Source organism: Saccostrea cucullata, unplaced genomic scaffold (genome assembly GCF_032062105.1).
Source record: "Saccostrea cucullata isolate Sc308-1 unplaced genomic scaffold, CSIRO_AGI_Scuc_v1 ctg302, whole genome shotgun sequence".
NCBI classification, from domain to species: Eukaryota; Metazoa; Mollusca; class Bivalvia; order Ostreida; family Ostreidae; genus Saccostrea; species Saccostrea cuccullata.
The window spans coordinates 182218-197626 of NW_026923913.1; the positions used below are offsets into that span (position 1 = coordinate 182218).

Consider the following 15409-nt stretch of genomic DNA (forward strand, 5'->3'; position numbering starts at 1 on the left):
ATCAATGAGCCAGAAAAGTTTATACTTATATGGAAGCATCCTTGGGTAGTATAAATTCTAAATTTTTAAAATCATGTCCACCAGGGGAAGGGCAAGGTCACAAATGAAGATAGGCATTACAAATTTGTTAAATAAAGGAATGGCCAAAAGTACTCAGATGAGCGATGTGGCCCATGGGCCTCTTGTTTAACATATATGTACAAATGTTACGACACATGATTAGGTCTCAATTTGAAATGTAGGAGTTTTGAATTACAAAATACGTGATATTATCAATAACAGTAAAGCGTATCGTTTTACATTACGTCACAACCTATTTTGTAACAACCGATGATGACAGGTGCGCTCAAGGGAAAAAGTACAAGCCTCCAAACCGCAAGCTCTATGATTCTTGTTTGTGCTTTTTCCCTGCAATAGCCTGCTTCACGATCAACCAAACAACCTGAAGGGCTGCTATCACAATAGGTTGTGGTAATGTGAAGCGGTACACTTCAAATGGAAATGATAACAACTCAATTTTTCTACCCAGTATTTGAAACCTTGTCCAGAGGTATTTAATTCTAAAACGAAGACACCTGTAGATATTGAAGGAGTAAAGGGTGGCTGAGTGTATATTTTTTATAACATTTTTTTATTTGGTAACTGAAGTTTTCAACCGTAATGTTTTTAAATTTTGTACAATGCAAGAAAGCGAATTTAATGTTAACGATTTGTGGGTGGTTGCTGTTAAAAATATATTATATAAACATGTAGATTACTGTTAAAAACGAGGGGAGGGGATATTGGTAAAAATGTGTATCTCAAAGAGTAAAAAATCATAATGTACATAAAAATCAGGAAAGGAAATATTTTTATTCGAGTTTGTCGCAAATGCTCATACATGTATAAATGTATCAAATTGTTCTTTTCACATAAATTTCTCAGCCCTAAAATTATTTTGATCGTTTAAAACGCAGTGCAATCTCTCATCCCAATCTGGTACAGTGGTTAGAGCAGTTGTCTTTCGACGAGACAGTGGATGAGGTCCAGTGTCACAGTTTGTTTTTATAACAGCCTTTTGAAAAAAAAATCATTTAAATTGAGACGCATGCGCCACCAATACCTGGTGCTGCAAAATTTAAAACTTATTTGGCATTAAGGTCCTTTAATTATTGAGGAGTGGTTTTTTGTGCGACAAGGGTCCTCGGTTTATACGGTGTCATCCAGAGGCACAGTCTTTAAGTCCCGCGCGCACTGGGATTCGAATCTGCCACCTAGAGATCATACTCTGCGACTGTAGAGCAGACATTTTAACCACTTCGCCATGCGAGTGACTACCCGTGACACTGTAGTCGATCCTACGAAAAGAGTACCTTACTGCTCAAAGACCGTACTTGCTACACAGAACAATTTTACCCCCTCCACTAGAAAGGGGTCTGAACATGAGTGATAAATTCTCGAAACGACGTTAAACACAAATGCTATAAGTAAATGTATTTTATTATTCTTAGTAGATAAAAACTATATTCTGAAAAGTAATGCTATAATTTTCAAAGTTATTCAACCAAATAAATTCAATTGTTTTGAGGGATAAGTTAATGAGATGGGACCATTCAGCCCATCTACTAGTAATTAGTTGATTCATGGGGAGGTTAATAAATGATCCATTATAGAATCTAAGTTCAACTTGTAAAAGCTATACTCTATCAAGATGAAAGGACTGATTTAATATTTTTTGTAATTTGAAAAAAATCAAAGACGGGTCACTTCACAATCCTTTTGTGATTCAGTCTCTAAAATCAGAAGGCCATTCTTACAGGACACAGGAAGTGACGTAATATATGACACCTCGTCCACCATGTTGAATGCAGGGTTGTCTACCGCTGTTACACTTTTAGCATATGATCTCGGATGCGCCTTTGGACAGGAAGAATTATTCCTCTGGGAGTTCCGTCGCTGGGAATTTCCCCTGTCTTTTATATTTGTATTATCTCCATTTGTAGTACCTTTCCGGAAGCTTGCTTTTAAGCTATTATTTACGTCCGTTGATTTATCGCTGTCTAGGTTTGACCTAATTGTATCTGTGGCAGAGTTGGCCTTTGATGCCTTTGGATGCTTATGTATTATACTTGTTACTTGCCTTCTCAGTTTCTTTGTAGCTATGTGGATTTGTGTTGTTTTATAACTTCTAACTACTGAAATAATACAAGAGCGTAATAAAAATATTGGCACGATGCATAAAATATGAACTTCAATGACGTGAAAATAGATAACATCACTAAATATCACCACGCTGATAATGAGGAATACTCCCAAAAGTACAATACAAGATAACCATCCTATCAATTCAATTCTGTTTATCCAAATCAGGTTCTGGAAGCGATGAAATTCCCGGCTATTAATCGTCAATAAATGTTGATTGTGTTTCACTTTCTCTATGTAAAGTTTAAGAATTATTTCCATTACTATATTGGAAAGTAATCCGACACACCATAGGCAAATAATAGAACACACGTACGCAATGGAAAAAAATTCCCCGTATGCACAACGAGCACTGGTATTATTCAAACCCATTAAGGGAAGAAATCCTAGAACGAAAGATATATTCCATAAAAACACCATCCCTGTAATTATGTTGTTTTTCTTCATATGAAGAATATAATTAAGCGGGTGGGTGAATCGTAGACAGCAATCGGCATGGAGCCACACGAGAGTGAACAAGGAAGCAGTGGTTCCCGTGATCAGGATACTGTCCGGGAGAAAGCAATTCACCTTGGTTGTTTGCAACGAATAAAAAACGAACGCCTTAATTATTGCATAAAGACCAAGCATGGCGTCGGCCCAGCATATACTCCTCATAAACACTAACACTGGGCTCTTGCCGCCTGTCGTAAATTTAGACAATAACAGGAATATTGCATTGGATAAAATAGAAAATATTCCCAATCCTCCCCAAACGAACAAAAGTGGAATGAAACGGTCGACAATCTGTAGAAGTTTCTGTTCCTTTGACCCAGAGTCTGTCAAGTTGGTGTTAAGCGACAGGTTCATCCCGCCGACATCACGACAGGTTCATCCCGCTGACATCACGAGAGGTTTGGTTTGCTTTCCCAAGTTTTCAACGCATGTCCTGTCTGTAAAATAATAAATCTCTTATTAGGATTTCATCAAATGAATTTTAATTTTTTTTTTTTTTTTTTAGAATTTATACATTATGTTTAACATATATGACATTAAAACATTATATCGACACTATAATTTTTCATACTTCACTCCTTATTTTCTTAAAATTAGCTGTAAATCGTCACTTTTAAAACTAAGTCCAACTTATAAGCGACAAAAAGCAGATACACTTGTACACACACCCTGTTTTATGACCCAAATATCGAATTCTTAAATAAATATTTATACAAGTAACATAATCTGCCAATTCGCACATACAGTAATAAAATAATTAATCTTAAAAAAAAAAACAATTTAAAACAAAGGATGAAACAGCAGGTTCCAATTCAAACAAGTGGCCCGTGGGTTTTAATGATCTCCTGAGTAGAATGAATTTTTCAGGCTATATATCCACTTTGAGTCCAGCTGGAACTGGCTAAATATACTTATATATCATAAACTGTTTGATGAGAACTCTGTAATTGTTCTCAAATTTATGCACCTTGTCCCTTGTAAATTGATGAATGAAATAAACACTAAAATTTCTGAATCAATACTTTGCATCCTCCAAACAATATTAAACATCTATTCTTGTATGAAATTTGATCCCAAATCATGTTCTTTCCCAACCCAATTGAATTTTGAGGGTGAAGGGGATACTTGAATCTGCATTACCTGAGGATCTATGCTGGCATATTATGACACAACATACCGGCACATCTCTTCTAAATGAGCATAATTTGATGTTTTTTTCTAATCTACTGTTCTAAAAAATGTAATCTCTTGTAGTAGCCCAATTCCCCTTTGGGGTCATGATCTAAACACAATTGAATCTGGCATTATGTATTACTTGAGGATCCTTCCATATAAATATGACTGTCACTAGTTCTGTTGTCGTTGTTCTTGTTAAGAGGACAACGTAAAGGTTTTTTTTCGATAAACTCTTTATTAAACCTGGATCTCCCAATATGCAATCACCCAGGGGTCTGCTGTTCTTGAAAATCTTAATGTACATTCCCATGAAAATTCTGATCCCTTACTGTAGTCACACACTTCCAAAGGGGGTCATCACTTGAACAAACATGAATCTACAATACCGTACTTACGGGTGCTTCCAATGAGAAAAAAATCTATCTTTGGCTTTGCTTTTCTTGATTTTTAATGATTTTACTAAAGGTGGATTCCTATTTAGAACTTTGATACCTCACTGAGCCTGTGGCATCACCCTGCCCAAGGAGGCATAATTTGAACAAATAAAGGACATGGAGATAACGAACAGCATTCAATATCAAAGTCCATAAAACAATACAAAATAGGAGAAGAGCAAACACGGACCTTTAAAACATCAGAGGTTGGATCAGGTGCCATGGAGGAGTGAGCATCCCCTGTCGACTGCTCACATCCGCCGTGTGCTCCTTGTCACTATCGGGAAAAAACAGAAAACCGTCGTCAATTCAGTGTAAAAATAATAGTCTACATTTTGTAACAATAAGCATGAAAAACGTCAATCATCTTTTGCCTCAATGATAAATTGTATTTGCTGACAAGGTCATTGTATCGAGCATAGAACTTACGAAATGATGACTTTAAGCGAGACTGCTGATATTCTTGTTTCATCAACTTGCTTGTCAATAATTTACCTCATTTTAAAAATTGTTCATACGTAGAGCATGCTCTTGCGTATAATCAACTGAGAAATATAAACTCCGTATGCAGGTGATGAAGGTATATTGCTGCATAAGTAAGGGAAGTTGACGAAGGTAAAGTTAAAGTCATCACGTTGATCATAGAACTTGGTTGTTAGATTACCATTAACGTCTTTTCAAGTAAAATATCCAAGTATAAAACAGATGTGTCAGATTCAAGCTCACCAGGATAAATCGTATGGACATAGGAGTGGAAATGACCATTGTGAATTGACAATATGTCGTCGATATATCTAAATGTCGAGTTAGAGGCCATAGAAAGTGCTTTCTTCTTTTCACGTATAAGCTTTTGCACAAATTCTGCTTCATATGAATACAAAACGAAGTGCAATTTATTTGTACTCATGGGATTTCCAATAGATTGTTGGAAGACCTGGTCTCAAAAAACCACATAGATTTTGTCAATTAGAAACTCGAGCATCATTTTGATGTCAACTTCAGAGTACTTGTGTGTGCAATCAGAATGTTTTTTAACAAAATAATTTTGCAAATGGCCAGTGACCAGGTAAGTGAATTTACGAGTTCCATATTTATTGAAAAAGCAGCTGTCAATGATATCAAAAAGCCTTGATTCAAACTATGTCAGGAAGCTTCCATATATATGTTTCAACTCTTCCTGTCCAGTAGTTCTTGAGAATGTTTAAAATGACCCTGCCCTATTTTTGTCTTTCCTTGATTGTCTCCCATTGGAAGGTACTGCCCTTCATTTAATGAAACTCCCCTACAGCCAAGGATACTTTGCTTGCGGTAAGTTTGATTGTAATTGGTCCAGTAATTCTTGAGAAGACGTTAAAAATGTGAAAAATTTACGCACGACGCACACACATGTAAAGAACATGAGACGTTGGCTTCAGTGAATTCAATATTCTTGAATATTACGCATCATGCCAATTTGTCGTTATCCCTGCTGATAGGGTTACAGAAGTTAATACATATTACTCGGTAGGTCGCCTTTCTTCTCGGCGTCAGGAAGGAAACTGACTTTAAGTCTCTGGTCATCTAAAAGATCAGTGTTTTGATATTTACAATTTATATACATGTGGCATTCCATGTGGGTTGCTTAATGTTGACATGCAAGATTTTTTATGCAGGCATAACTATTTTGAACAACTGTCAAGTCTTCATGCTTCACCAAGGATTTTCATTCACTAACGAGGAATTTCCAAATTGTCCATATTTTATACAGGGTCCTATAAAATGACATTCCAAAGAGAAAAGGAGAATCCAGTTTGGGGGCATGTATTGCTGATGCAATACTCTCAGAATGCATATAGTTTTTATTATAATAAGAGAAAAGAAATTATTCAATAAAAAAATCAATGTTGTAAAATAAGGAAAGAAATATTATTTACCAGATATACCTATCATTTCAACTCGTCCCGTGCACAGGGACATGTGCTATGATGTTGTTTTGTATTTAACTTTTGTCAGTATTTTACTGAATTTGAATTCAATGTCCAGTAAAGATCATGTTGTTGTTAATTTTGCCACCGAGCTTTGTGGCAAAAGTACATGTAATTGAAGCATTTACCGGCTGAATCTATTTATATTCTGTTATGTCAGATCAGATGTTGACCACACGTATGCGTACAGGAATTTTGATTTTTCAGATCAATATCTGAATCAAAATTCTCTGTGGGTTTTTAGAAAGATGTGTACTCCCTGACTATACTGGTCGGTCGACAGAAAAAGAAGGGACAATGTTATGGGATATCCTGTGAAATCACTAATTTTCGTGGGACTTTAATTTCGTGCTTTTCAAGGTATGAAGAGGTATGAGATGACCTACGAATTTATGTCCACCACTAAATGCAATTTTTCACGTATAGTACCACTGCACAATTCTTCAACCACGAAATCAAATCCCCATGAACCAATATATGTGATTTTACAGTATGCCGAGTTTCTTTAATTGGGCCGTTTTAATTTTGTATTTTATTTGTTTTTTGGAGGGGCTGGTGGAGAGGGAGGTGTTGTTCATTAAATAAATATAAAATTGATTATATACAAAATAAAAGTCTTATTTTTAAACATATCAACAAAGAAAAAAATAGATCTTTGCTTCTTGTGCAAGAAAACAAATTCCAGCTTTTAAACATATTTAGATGTACTTATAACTTTGAGAATAAATTAATATTTTATTGTTTTATATAAATTAGTTGAATCTTATTCGTCGAAAAACATATGTTTCAAAAACTATTAGGTTATTCTAAAAAGTATTGGCTGTTGAGAATTTACTCGCGCACTGTTCAGTATTATACAGTGTATTTACTGTATAAAAGATTCAGCATCAAATTATAAATTGAGTGTGTAGCTGAGGATAGCATTGAAAATATTCACCCCTCGGTTAACAATTATGGTTTTCAAGGGGGGGGGATTTTTAATGTTGCTGTCAACTACATGCAGTATTTTTATATAATGATTAATTTCCGTAGTGCAGTTGTTTAAAAAAAAACATGATTCAACACAATAGAATTATATTGAATACTGCACGGAATATACCTCAGAGTTTTATTTTTTACGTCAATGCATTAATAACAGATGGTTGATAAAATTCATTTTTCTGGAATTTTTTAACTTGAAAAGATATTTTGTCAATATTATCAAAACGTAAGCATGCAGAAAAACGTACCTTAGAAAGTAGTAACAGAGTAGGACTCCCACGCCAAACGTGGAGGAGAATTGCACATATTTTACCTGAAATTGGACGAAACAATTACAGCCTGTGTTATATAACACCTTGTCAATGTTTACCAGCCTGACAGGTAAGAAATATACGTATCGTGTGTTTCACGAGGCTTAAATCGATTATAGATTATATATTTAAGCTCCTGCATGTACATGAACTAATTACAACTGTCGTATAAATGCATGGCGGCATATGCAATGCAAAAAAAAAAAACGCTATAAAACATGTATAAAATAATATGCTATAATGAAATAGTTTATGATATATACTGTGATTTCATATTACTATGATTTTATCATCTTGATATGTTTTTTTCTTTTAGATCATGTGCTTCTTTTTATGACGCTATTGCCAAAAAGAAAAGAAACCAAGTGACAATTTAAAAGAAACAAAAAAAAAGACGTGATTGTGAAACACTGATGCCCTGTGTGACAGCTAACGACAAAGATTAAAGATTCTCAGAGGAAGGTAAATCTCTAAGATATAAAGGATTTAATTGTCTCAGTAAATATACTTGTAAAATATGAAAGTCCAAACTTCGACCATTCAAAAGGTATGGCCAGTGATTAAGTTTATTTTTAAATTAAATCAAACTCCAGGATCAAATTGTTGGAAACCAGGGATTCACATGAGTAAACACATGGTCAATATAAAAGCCCTAGAACCAACGTTTCCAAAAGTTATGGGCAATGTCAAAGTTTCAAAAAGTATAAAACTTTAACCTGCTAGAAAAACATTAACTTGGTCATTCATTTGCTGTAATTACAACATCAGAAACATTGGAAGGTACAGTAAAACAAACTATATAGATGGAATCATCCTTCATACTTCTCTGACTACTCTAGGTGTAAAAAAAAAACTGCAGGTCAAAAACTTTAATTTTGGACGCCGACCCCGAAGGTATCACATAAGCTCCCCAACTTCGTTGAGTTGAACTCTTCACTACGCTTTAAGCCGTCAGAAATACAAAGAAGACCTAGTGACGCAAGAAAGAACATCCATATTGTTCATTGGGAAAAATATAATTATTAATATGCGTATTTATTTTGGGTTTGTGCAGTACAGAGTTGTTATAGTATAGACAGGTTTTCTCTACTGTATTATTGACGGCTATAAGTTTTGTTTTGCTTTGTGCAGAACATTGTTGTTATTGAAAGGGACAGGTTTTTTCTCGTTGATTATCGGCGGTTAATTCTTCATCCGAACACTGTATCATCTTACCGTCATAATGGTATGTAAGAGATTAAAATGTTACAATACATCAGAGGGATGGGGACGCACATCAATAATTCATTCACCAAGGTTTTAATACTGATCACCAGCGCGATATGATCAAATCAATCAGAAACCGTGAACGTATGATATCGGACGCTCATTTAAACTTTATCTTTTTAGTTTAGTCAGACTGAAATTTGTTTTTAATGATTTAATTTTATATCTAAGCAGCAACCATGCATATCAGTATATATACTGAGGAAGGATAAAGTTTTATTTTGAGGATTTTCTTTAGGTCAAAACATGTTTCAGGTCATTATTCAAAAGTTTGTTCCCATCTGACCTTCACTGTAAAATTTGGCATTCCCATTTCGCCATAGTAAGCTCTCAGGTGAATTAAGGTAATGAAAATTTAATATATTAATTGTAGCTTAAAGTATTTAAAAAAAAATACTTGTATTACGTGTATTATTTCATTCAAGGTATTCATAAATTCCCATCAACTGTTAAATTCAATCTAAAAAAATTGTCACATAGATTTTTATATCAACCTAGTAATAAAATTTACAAATACTAAAATTCCCATTTCGCCCAAGTACTTTTTTTTTTTTTTAGCTATTTCTTACCTGTATTTCACTGTTAAGACGAAATGGGAACACACCTATTCAAATATCTAAATTAGTAAGAATATGTAAATATTGATTTTGATAGGTTGTATGCACATAATATAAATAGATTCTTGATGGGATTTTTTAAATTTAAATCAACAGGAATGAATTTTAAACCTTTGTTTCAAATAAAGTCTAAGCTGCGATGATCATTACAGTCATCTCTGTCAAAACTAATCAAGATAAATTATGCACAAGCTATTAGCGTTTTTATCATGTTTTAATGCAATATTCTCAATACTAAAATGATCATAAAGCATATATAAAATGATTCTTCAGTAATTATTTATATAAAGACAATTACCAGAATCTAAAGCTTTATAATTTCTTTTCTTTTTCAGATTAAAATAGAACCTTCAGAAAAAAAAATTGCGCATTTTTTATGAGACGTTCTCGAGAATATTTTTACAGGGGGATGATTCGGTTACATAAATTGGAAAAACCTGACACTAAAGTATTAAAACTATATCAACAGCAACACATGAAATAAGGATTCTTGGTTTTGTCTCTTTTGGGGGTCAAACAAAGGCCCTATGAACTTGGTCACAACATTTACGCCATATTTAGAAATGTTTGCGCCTTTCTGACTGACTGGTTAAAGCTTGTCAGATTTAAAACCTCCAGGAAGCGATTATTTCTGTATAATCCATTCCTAAATTTCCTTATTTTATTAAATTTCCTTAATATTCACTTTTCTCTAAATTACTTCATTTTTAACATATTGTTAGAATTTATGCAGAAAAAGTCCAAAAATTATTTTTCAGCCCTTCTACAGACCCAGTTGTTATATCCAGTGTTGAGTCGAAATAATTGTCAATTTACATTACTTTACAGATGACCTCATCTAGATATCTTTCATTATTTCGATGTTCATTTATGGAACAAATTACTTTTGCATGTACGTTTTTCACCAACTGTAGAAACATTTCGTACAAATGTAGAAAAATGTATTATAATATGCCGCAACTAAAAGAAATATAATTCCATGTCCTAAAATCGTACATGTAATTGTATTTGTACGTCATATTGTGTTATTTATTATAATATTGTACAATGTTTTTATAATTGTTTTATTGTGAATGTGTTTAGAGGGCCCCCAGGAAGACAGGAAGTGCATTGCACTAATCGGGTTACCCTCTTTAAATAAAGTATTATTATTATTATTATCAGAGCTTACAGGACTGTGTCTTTGTGAAGTCTACTTGTGTAACAATTATAAAAATCGGACCAAAACTGAAAAAAAGAGTTACTGTATTGATTTGAAAGTGATACTTGAACATTTCATATAAGTAATCATATAAACACACTGATCAAAAACAGAGTAAGGTGTTTAGTTTTTAACGTTTTATTTGCATCAGATAAACCTGAAGGAAAAAGAAATTTTGAAGAAATTTTGTGGTTACCTTAAATAGAAAGTTTTGATCAATTCCTGCAACTATAGTGAAATTAGGCACTGGAAGAAATTCACTATGATAATACGGAAACACTGTTTATAAAATAAAATAAAAACTGATATGCAGAATTATGTACAAAATACAAGATATTTTATTCACCAATGAAGGGGCCCGACAGGCATTTCAACATAGTACATAAATTACAATTTAAACATTCTTTTTCTTTTTTTTAACAATGTAATTTTTTTAACAGTTATATAAATGACCAAGTTACATAATGATACTGTTTTCAGTGTCAATGATCATACATAATATAAGTGTCCAGAAGAATGTCAATGATCACAAAGCAATGCAAAAATGTGATGCTATACATGTATAAATTTAAATGGCTTAGCATTCATAAACATGATGACAGAATCTATGTAATTATACACTGGTTCATTTACCATTTTCAGAAATAAATTGTCCAAGTAAGCATAAAATTTCTTTATTTTCATTATTCAATATCTGACCATATAAGTTTTTCAGCAGGTGTCAAAGAAGAGAAGTTTGGGTTGATTTTTGATATTGTTTCCATTAATTGCAACCTTTCATTGCTATATTTTGGACAAATGAGCAAAAAATGTACATGTACCTTAACTAGTAGTCTTCTTCTGTTCAAAATTTTATATAGATAAAGCTAAAGCTTATAAGGAAAAGTGGCGTTTGGAAATAAAAATAATCTGACAGACATTTAGATTTATCATAACCATGGTATCACCGTTCATCAAAATCAAAAACCGATTCATAGAACCTTCTCATACTAAAGAAGTGTAATCTAAGAATAACGAACTGTCAACAATATAGTGTATATTTGATAGGCTTATTGATTTATCTTTATTTATATGGGTTATATGAGTAATTATTTGATATTCTTACATGTATATATACTCGATGAATTTGTTTTAATCACTCTAAAATAAATGTAAAACAGATCATTTCCCTATATATGTATTTATGATTGTTTATGATTGTTTACATTTAAACTTGCCATGGAATATTTTATCTTACTTATAAATAGAATCGAGTTGAGAATGCTCACCGTGTCAACTTCAAAGGTTTATTGTTTTATGAGATTGGAAGGGAACATTTTGAAATCAATTTCAGATATATATAAAATAAAACTTCCATTAAATAGCTTTCTTGAATGCTCACCGTGTCAACTTCAAAGGTCTATTGTTTTATGAGATTGGAAGGGAACATTTTGAAATCAATTTCAGATATATATTTTTTTAGCTTTCTTACATCTTCGATTTTTTTTTTGCATTTGTATATCTACAAATAATCATCTAAGCCATTTTTAAAAAGGCAATATACAATAATCAGGTGATAAGAATCTTTTTACATCAACTACAAGCAGACCTACCTGTGTGGAGATCCAAGAGAAAGTGTCCTTTTCTGCTTTAAAAAATATAAACTAATCAAGCAAGACCATGACATCAGTAGCATTGTTTTGAGAATTTAAACTGTTCTGTCCATACATTATTGAAGATGCTATCCGTCCCTGGGGAACCGCGCACCTGTTAGGTGTAAAACATCCCATCAATAGCATCACAGTAAATATAAGGGTATCATTATCACGTCGTCTGAGTCAACAAACCAGGCCCAAAGCTTGTCAACTAAGGCTCATCGATACCATACTTAAAACAGGAGTCGCAAAATGAAATGAAAATCTGTGTTTTGGATCGAGAAGACTACTAAAAACAATGCAGCTGTACATAAAAAGAAAAGGATTGCATAACAATGCAGATTTTGTTATCGTGACAAAGGTTAATTAATCATAAAGACTAGATCTTTTGTACACCTGTTAAATTACATCAAAATCAATTTTCTGCACCAAAAGGTAAAAGCAACGTTAACACGCGACAAGGGAGTGACGCAGGAATGTCTATATTCAGAGGAATTTCGAAGCGCTATTTTATACGTATATGCAAATGTATATATAATATGCTTAAGCTTAATCCTTTTTAAATACATAGTGATTTTAATAAAAATGCTATTCAGGTAACAAAATTTTATTTCAATGTTTCTGTAAGCTATAATGTCAACTTGATTTTAGATCATGAAAGTTGTTTTTAAGTTTAAAAAAATACTTTCTTGCAACTAAAGGAAATGTAAAGTGTATCTTATTCTAGAAAACTATTCATAAATGCATTTTTAAAATGATTAAGCTTAATATTGTATACCTATGAAATGTAATGTCTCCGGTTCAAATAAAATACAAAATACAAGCTTTTTATTCTTTTCTTTTTAATAATCATTGAGCTTCCATTTCAAAACATGATTTGTCTAAGGTAAATTTAATGATCACGAAAAGAAAATGATAAGATTTACCTAAATTTTAAATTAAAAAGAGTATTAGTTAGGTTTAGAGTGCAGGTATCTGGGATAAACAGAATACACAGTTGTAATGGTGTACTTCCCAATCCCAGTGTTTTGATAACCATTTCTTCTGGTTCATAATTAGTATGCTATGGTATACAGGTGAGAAATACCTATAGTTCACAGCGTCAAAGGTTAAACTCTTAGTGTTTAGATAATTTCCCGCAGCTTTTTTTTTGAATGCTATGGTGTTCAGGTATCAGGGATACCTATAATACACACAAGCAGTTGTTTTCGTAACAATTGACATAAAATTTTGTCAGTACTGACAGATACTTTGCTGTAAATATTCCACGTTATTTACATTAAAACAAAATATGTGAATTAAATATACTTTTCATAAGTTTTATAGCTGCTTTTTTTCAATATTACCAACAAATGTTAAGGGTTTTTATTTGAATCACCTTAAAGGCTTTACGATATTGTGTAGTATTGCTGCTTATATGGCAACTGTTCTAGAAACAAACTGTGTCCACTTTTAGTCCAGCGTATGTCAATAACTTATATTTTCATTGCTTAGTTTTTATTTCATATGTTCGACTTCTGGCAAAAAATCTGTCAGTATGGTTTTTGTAAAAGGGAAAATATTATACCCATGCATTGAAAGTGTCTATTAAATAATTAATTTCAATCCTAATGCACAGTGAAATTTATTTATTAATTTAAACAAAGAGTTGTGAGAATTTTTAATTTCAAAAAAACTTCTAGAAAATTTCTATAAAAGAATTATTAAAAGAACTTGTTCTCTTGAAATCCAATGAAAGAAAAACAACTTTTGCAAAAGCATATTATAATTCTGGTAACTCCCCTTGACTTCAAAACCTCTCTCATGGCACTTGTACTATTACATGAAAATGTTGCCTTAAATGACCTATGACCGGTCGGCGGGGGATGCTCACTCCTCCGTGGCACCTGATCCCACCTCTGATGTTTTGGAGGTCCGTGCTTGCTCTTCTCCTATTTTGTATTGTTTTAAGGACTTTGATATTGAATACTGTTCGTCGTCTGCATATCCTTCATACTTTTACATATTAGCCGTCTTTGATTATTTTATCAAGTTTTGTGAATTAGTTTATACTTACGCGATATGGAAGCTGAAACATTTGCTGAAACATTATTCAAAAGTTGGATTTAACGATACGGGCGTCAGTTAGAGATATATTCCGATCAAGGTAGACAATTTGAAAGTCAACCTTTTAAAGAAATGTGCAGAATGCTACAGATCAACAAAACAGGGGCAACTGCTTACCATCCACACTCAAACGGGATGGTAGAGCGATTAAACCGAACTATAAAGAAAATTATATCGAAATACATTTCAGCTCATCAAACAGACTGGGACAAGTACATAGACGTGATTGTTCACCCCATGAAACAACGACTATCACCCCATACAGAATGGTGTTCGGTACAGAACTCTAGAGCTCATAGATGTTATGACTACGGAATTAACAGAGGATGAAGCAATTCGAATAAATGAATCGAAATATGTGAGAAACCTGGAATGTGAATTATATTTATCGCACAATATTGCAAAAGAAGTTACAAAGAAATTATCACAAAGACACAAACATTATTATGATATTATTAACTACGACAATGGAGATATGGTGCGTCGCAATCAACGCCAAATTATTACTGGAGCAAAAGCAAAAGTAGCAAGGAACTGGACAGGACCATGGTTTATTTATCAAATCAAACATTCCAAGAACTCAAAGTCTGTCATAGTGCACGCTGACAATATCAAACCATACAGAGGGAATAAACCTTCACGACCGGCTGCTAAATCTAAATATAACAAGAGGCCCATGGGCCTTATAGGTCACCTGAGTATCATGTAACAACTTTTCAGCGATTGTATTTGGTTCGTGTTTTAAGCCAAAAACCATGAAATTCACAAATTTTGAAAGAGGCACCATTGCTTATCAAAGGGCAGATTTCAAAGCATTAATTTATTTTTAGTCAAAGTACCCCCTTGGTACCCCTGACCCAGCAGCCCTGAAATTATCTATTTTGAAAGAGGCCCCTTTCTTCATTATAAGGCCAGCATTTTTTTATGTTTAGGTTTAGTTATGAACATGAGAATAAAAAAGTCCCGAAGGAAAAGGAAATAAATTTTTTTTTTTGATAAATCAATTATTAACATTTGTACATTCTTTTTTTATGCTATCCTAA

General features: G+C 33.0%; 1 protein-coding gene across 2 annotated transcripts; it reads right to left on the bottom strand.

Annotated features, from left to right (window-relative positions):
• Positions 1-833: 833 nt before the first annotated feature.
• On the bottom strand, positions 834-12450 carry LOC134265239 (adenosine receptor A3-like). Of its 2 annotated transcripts, XM_062747486.1 has the most exons (3): positions 12219-12450; positions 7480-7544; positions 834-3113 (listed from the first exon to the last, which is right to left on the bottom strand). In XM_062747486.1, exon 3 carries the CDS (start codon positions 3028-3030, stop codon positions 1732-1734), a length of 1299 nt encoding a protein of 432 aa, XP_062603470.1. In that variant the 5' UTR covers positions 3031-3113; positions 7480-7544; positions 12219-12450; the 3' UTR covers positions 834-1731. The 2 variants fall into 2 exon arrangements, with proteins under 2 accessions (XP_062603470.1, XP_062603471.1); XM_062747487.1 differs by lacking the exons at positions 7480-7544; positions 12219-12450 and adding an exon at positions 4477-4553.
• Positions 12451-15409: the final 2959 nt, after the last annotated feature.

What these genes read in the sequence shown, in the direction of transcription:
- LOC134265239 (XM_062747486.1), bottom strand. Translation starts at nt 3,030, where the DNA reads ATGAACCTGTCGCTTAACACCAACTTGACAGACTCTGGGTCAAAGGAA.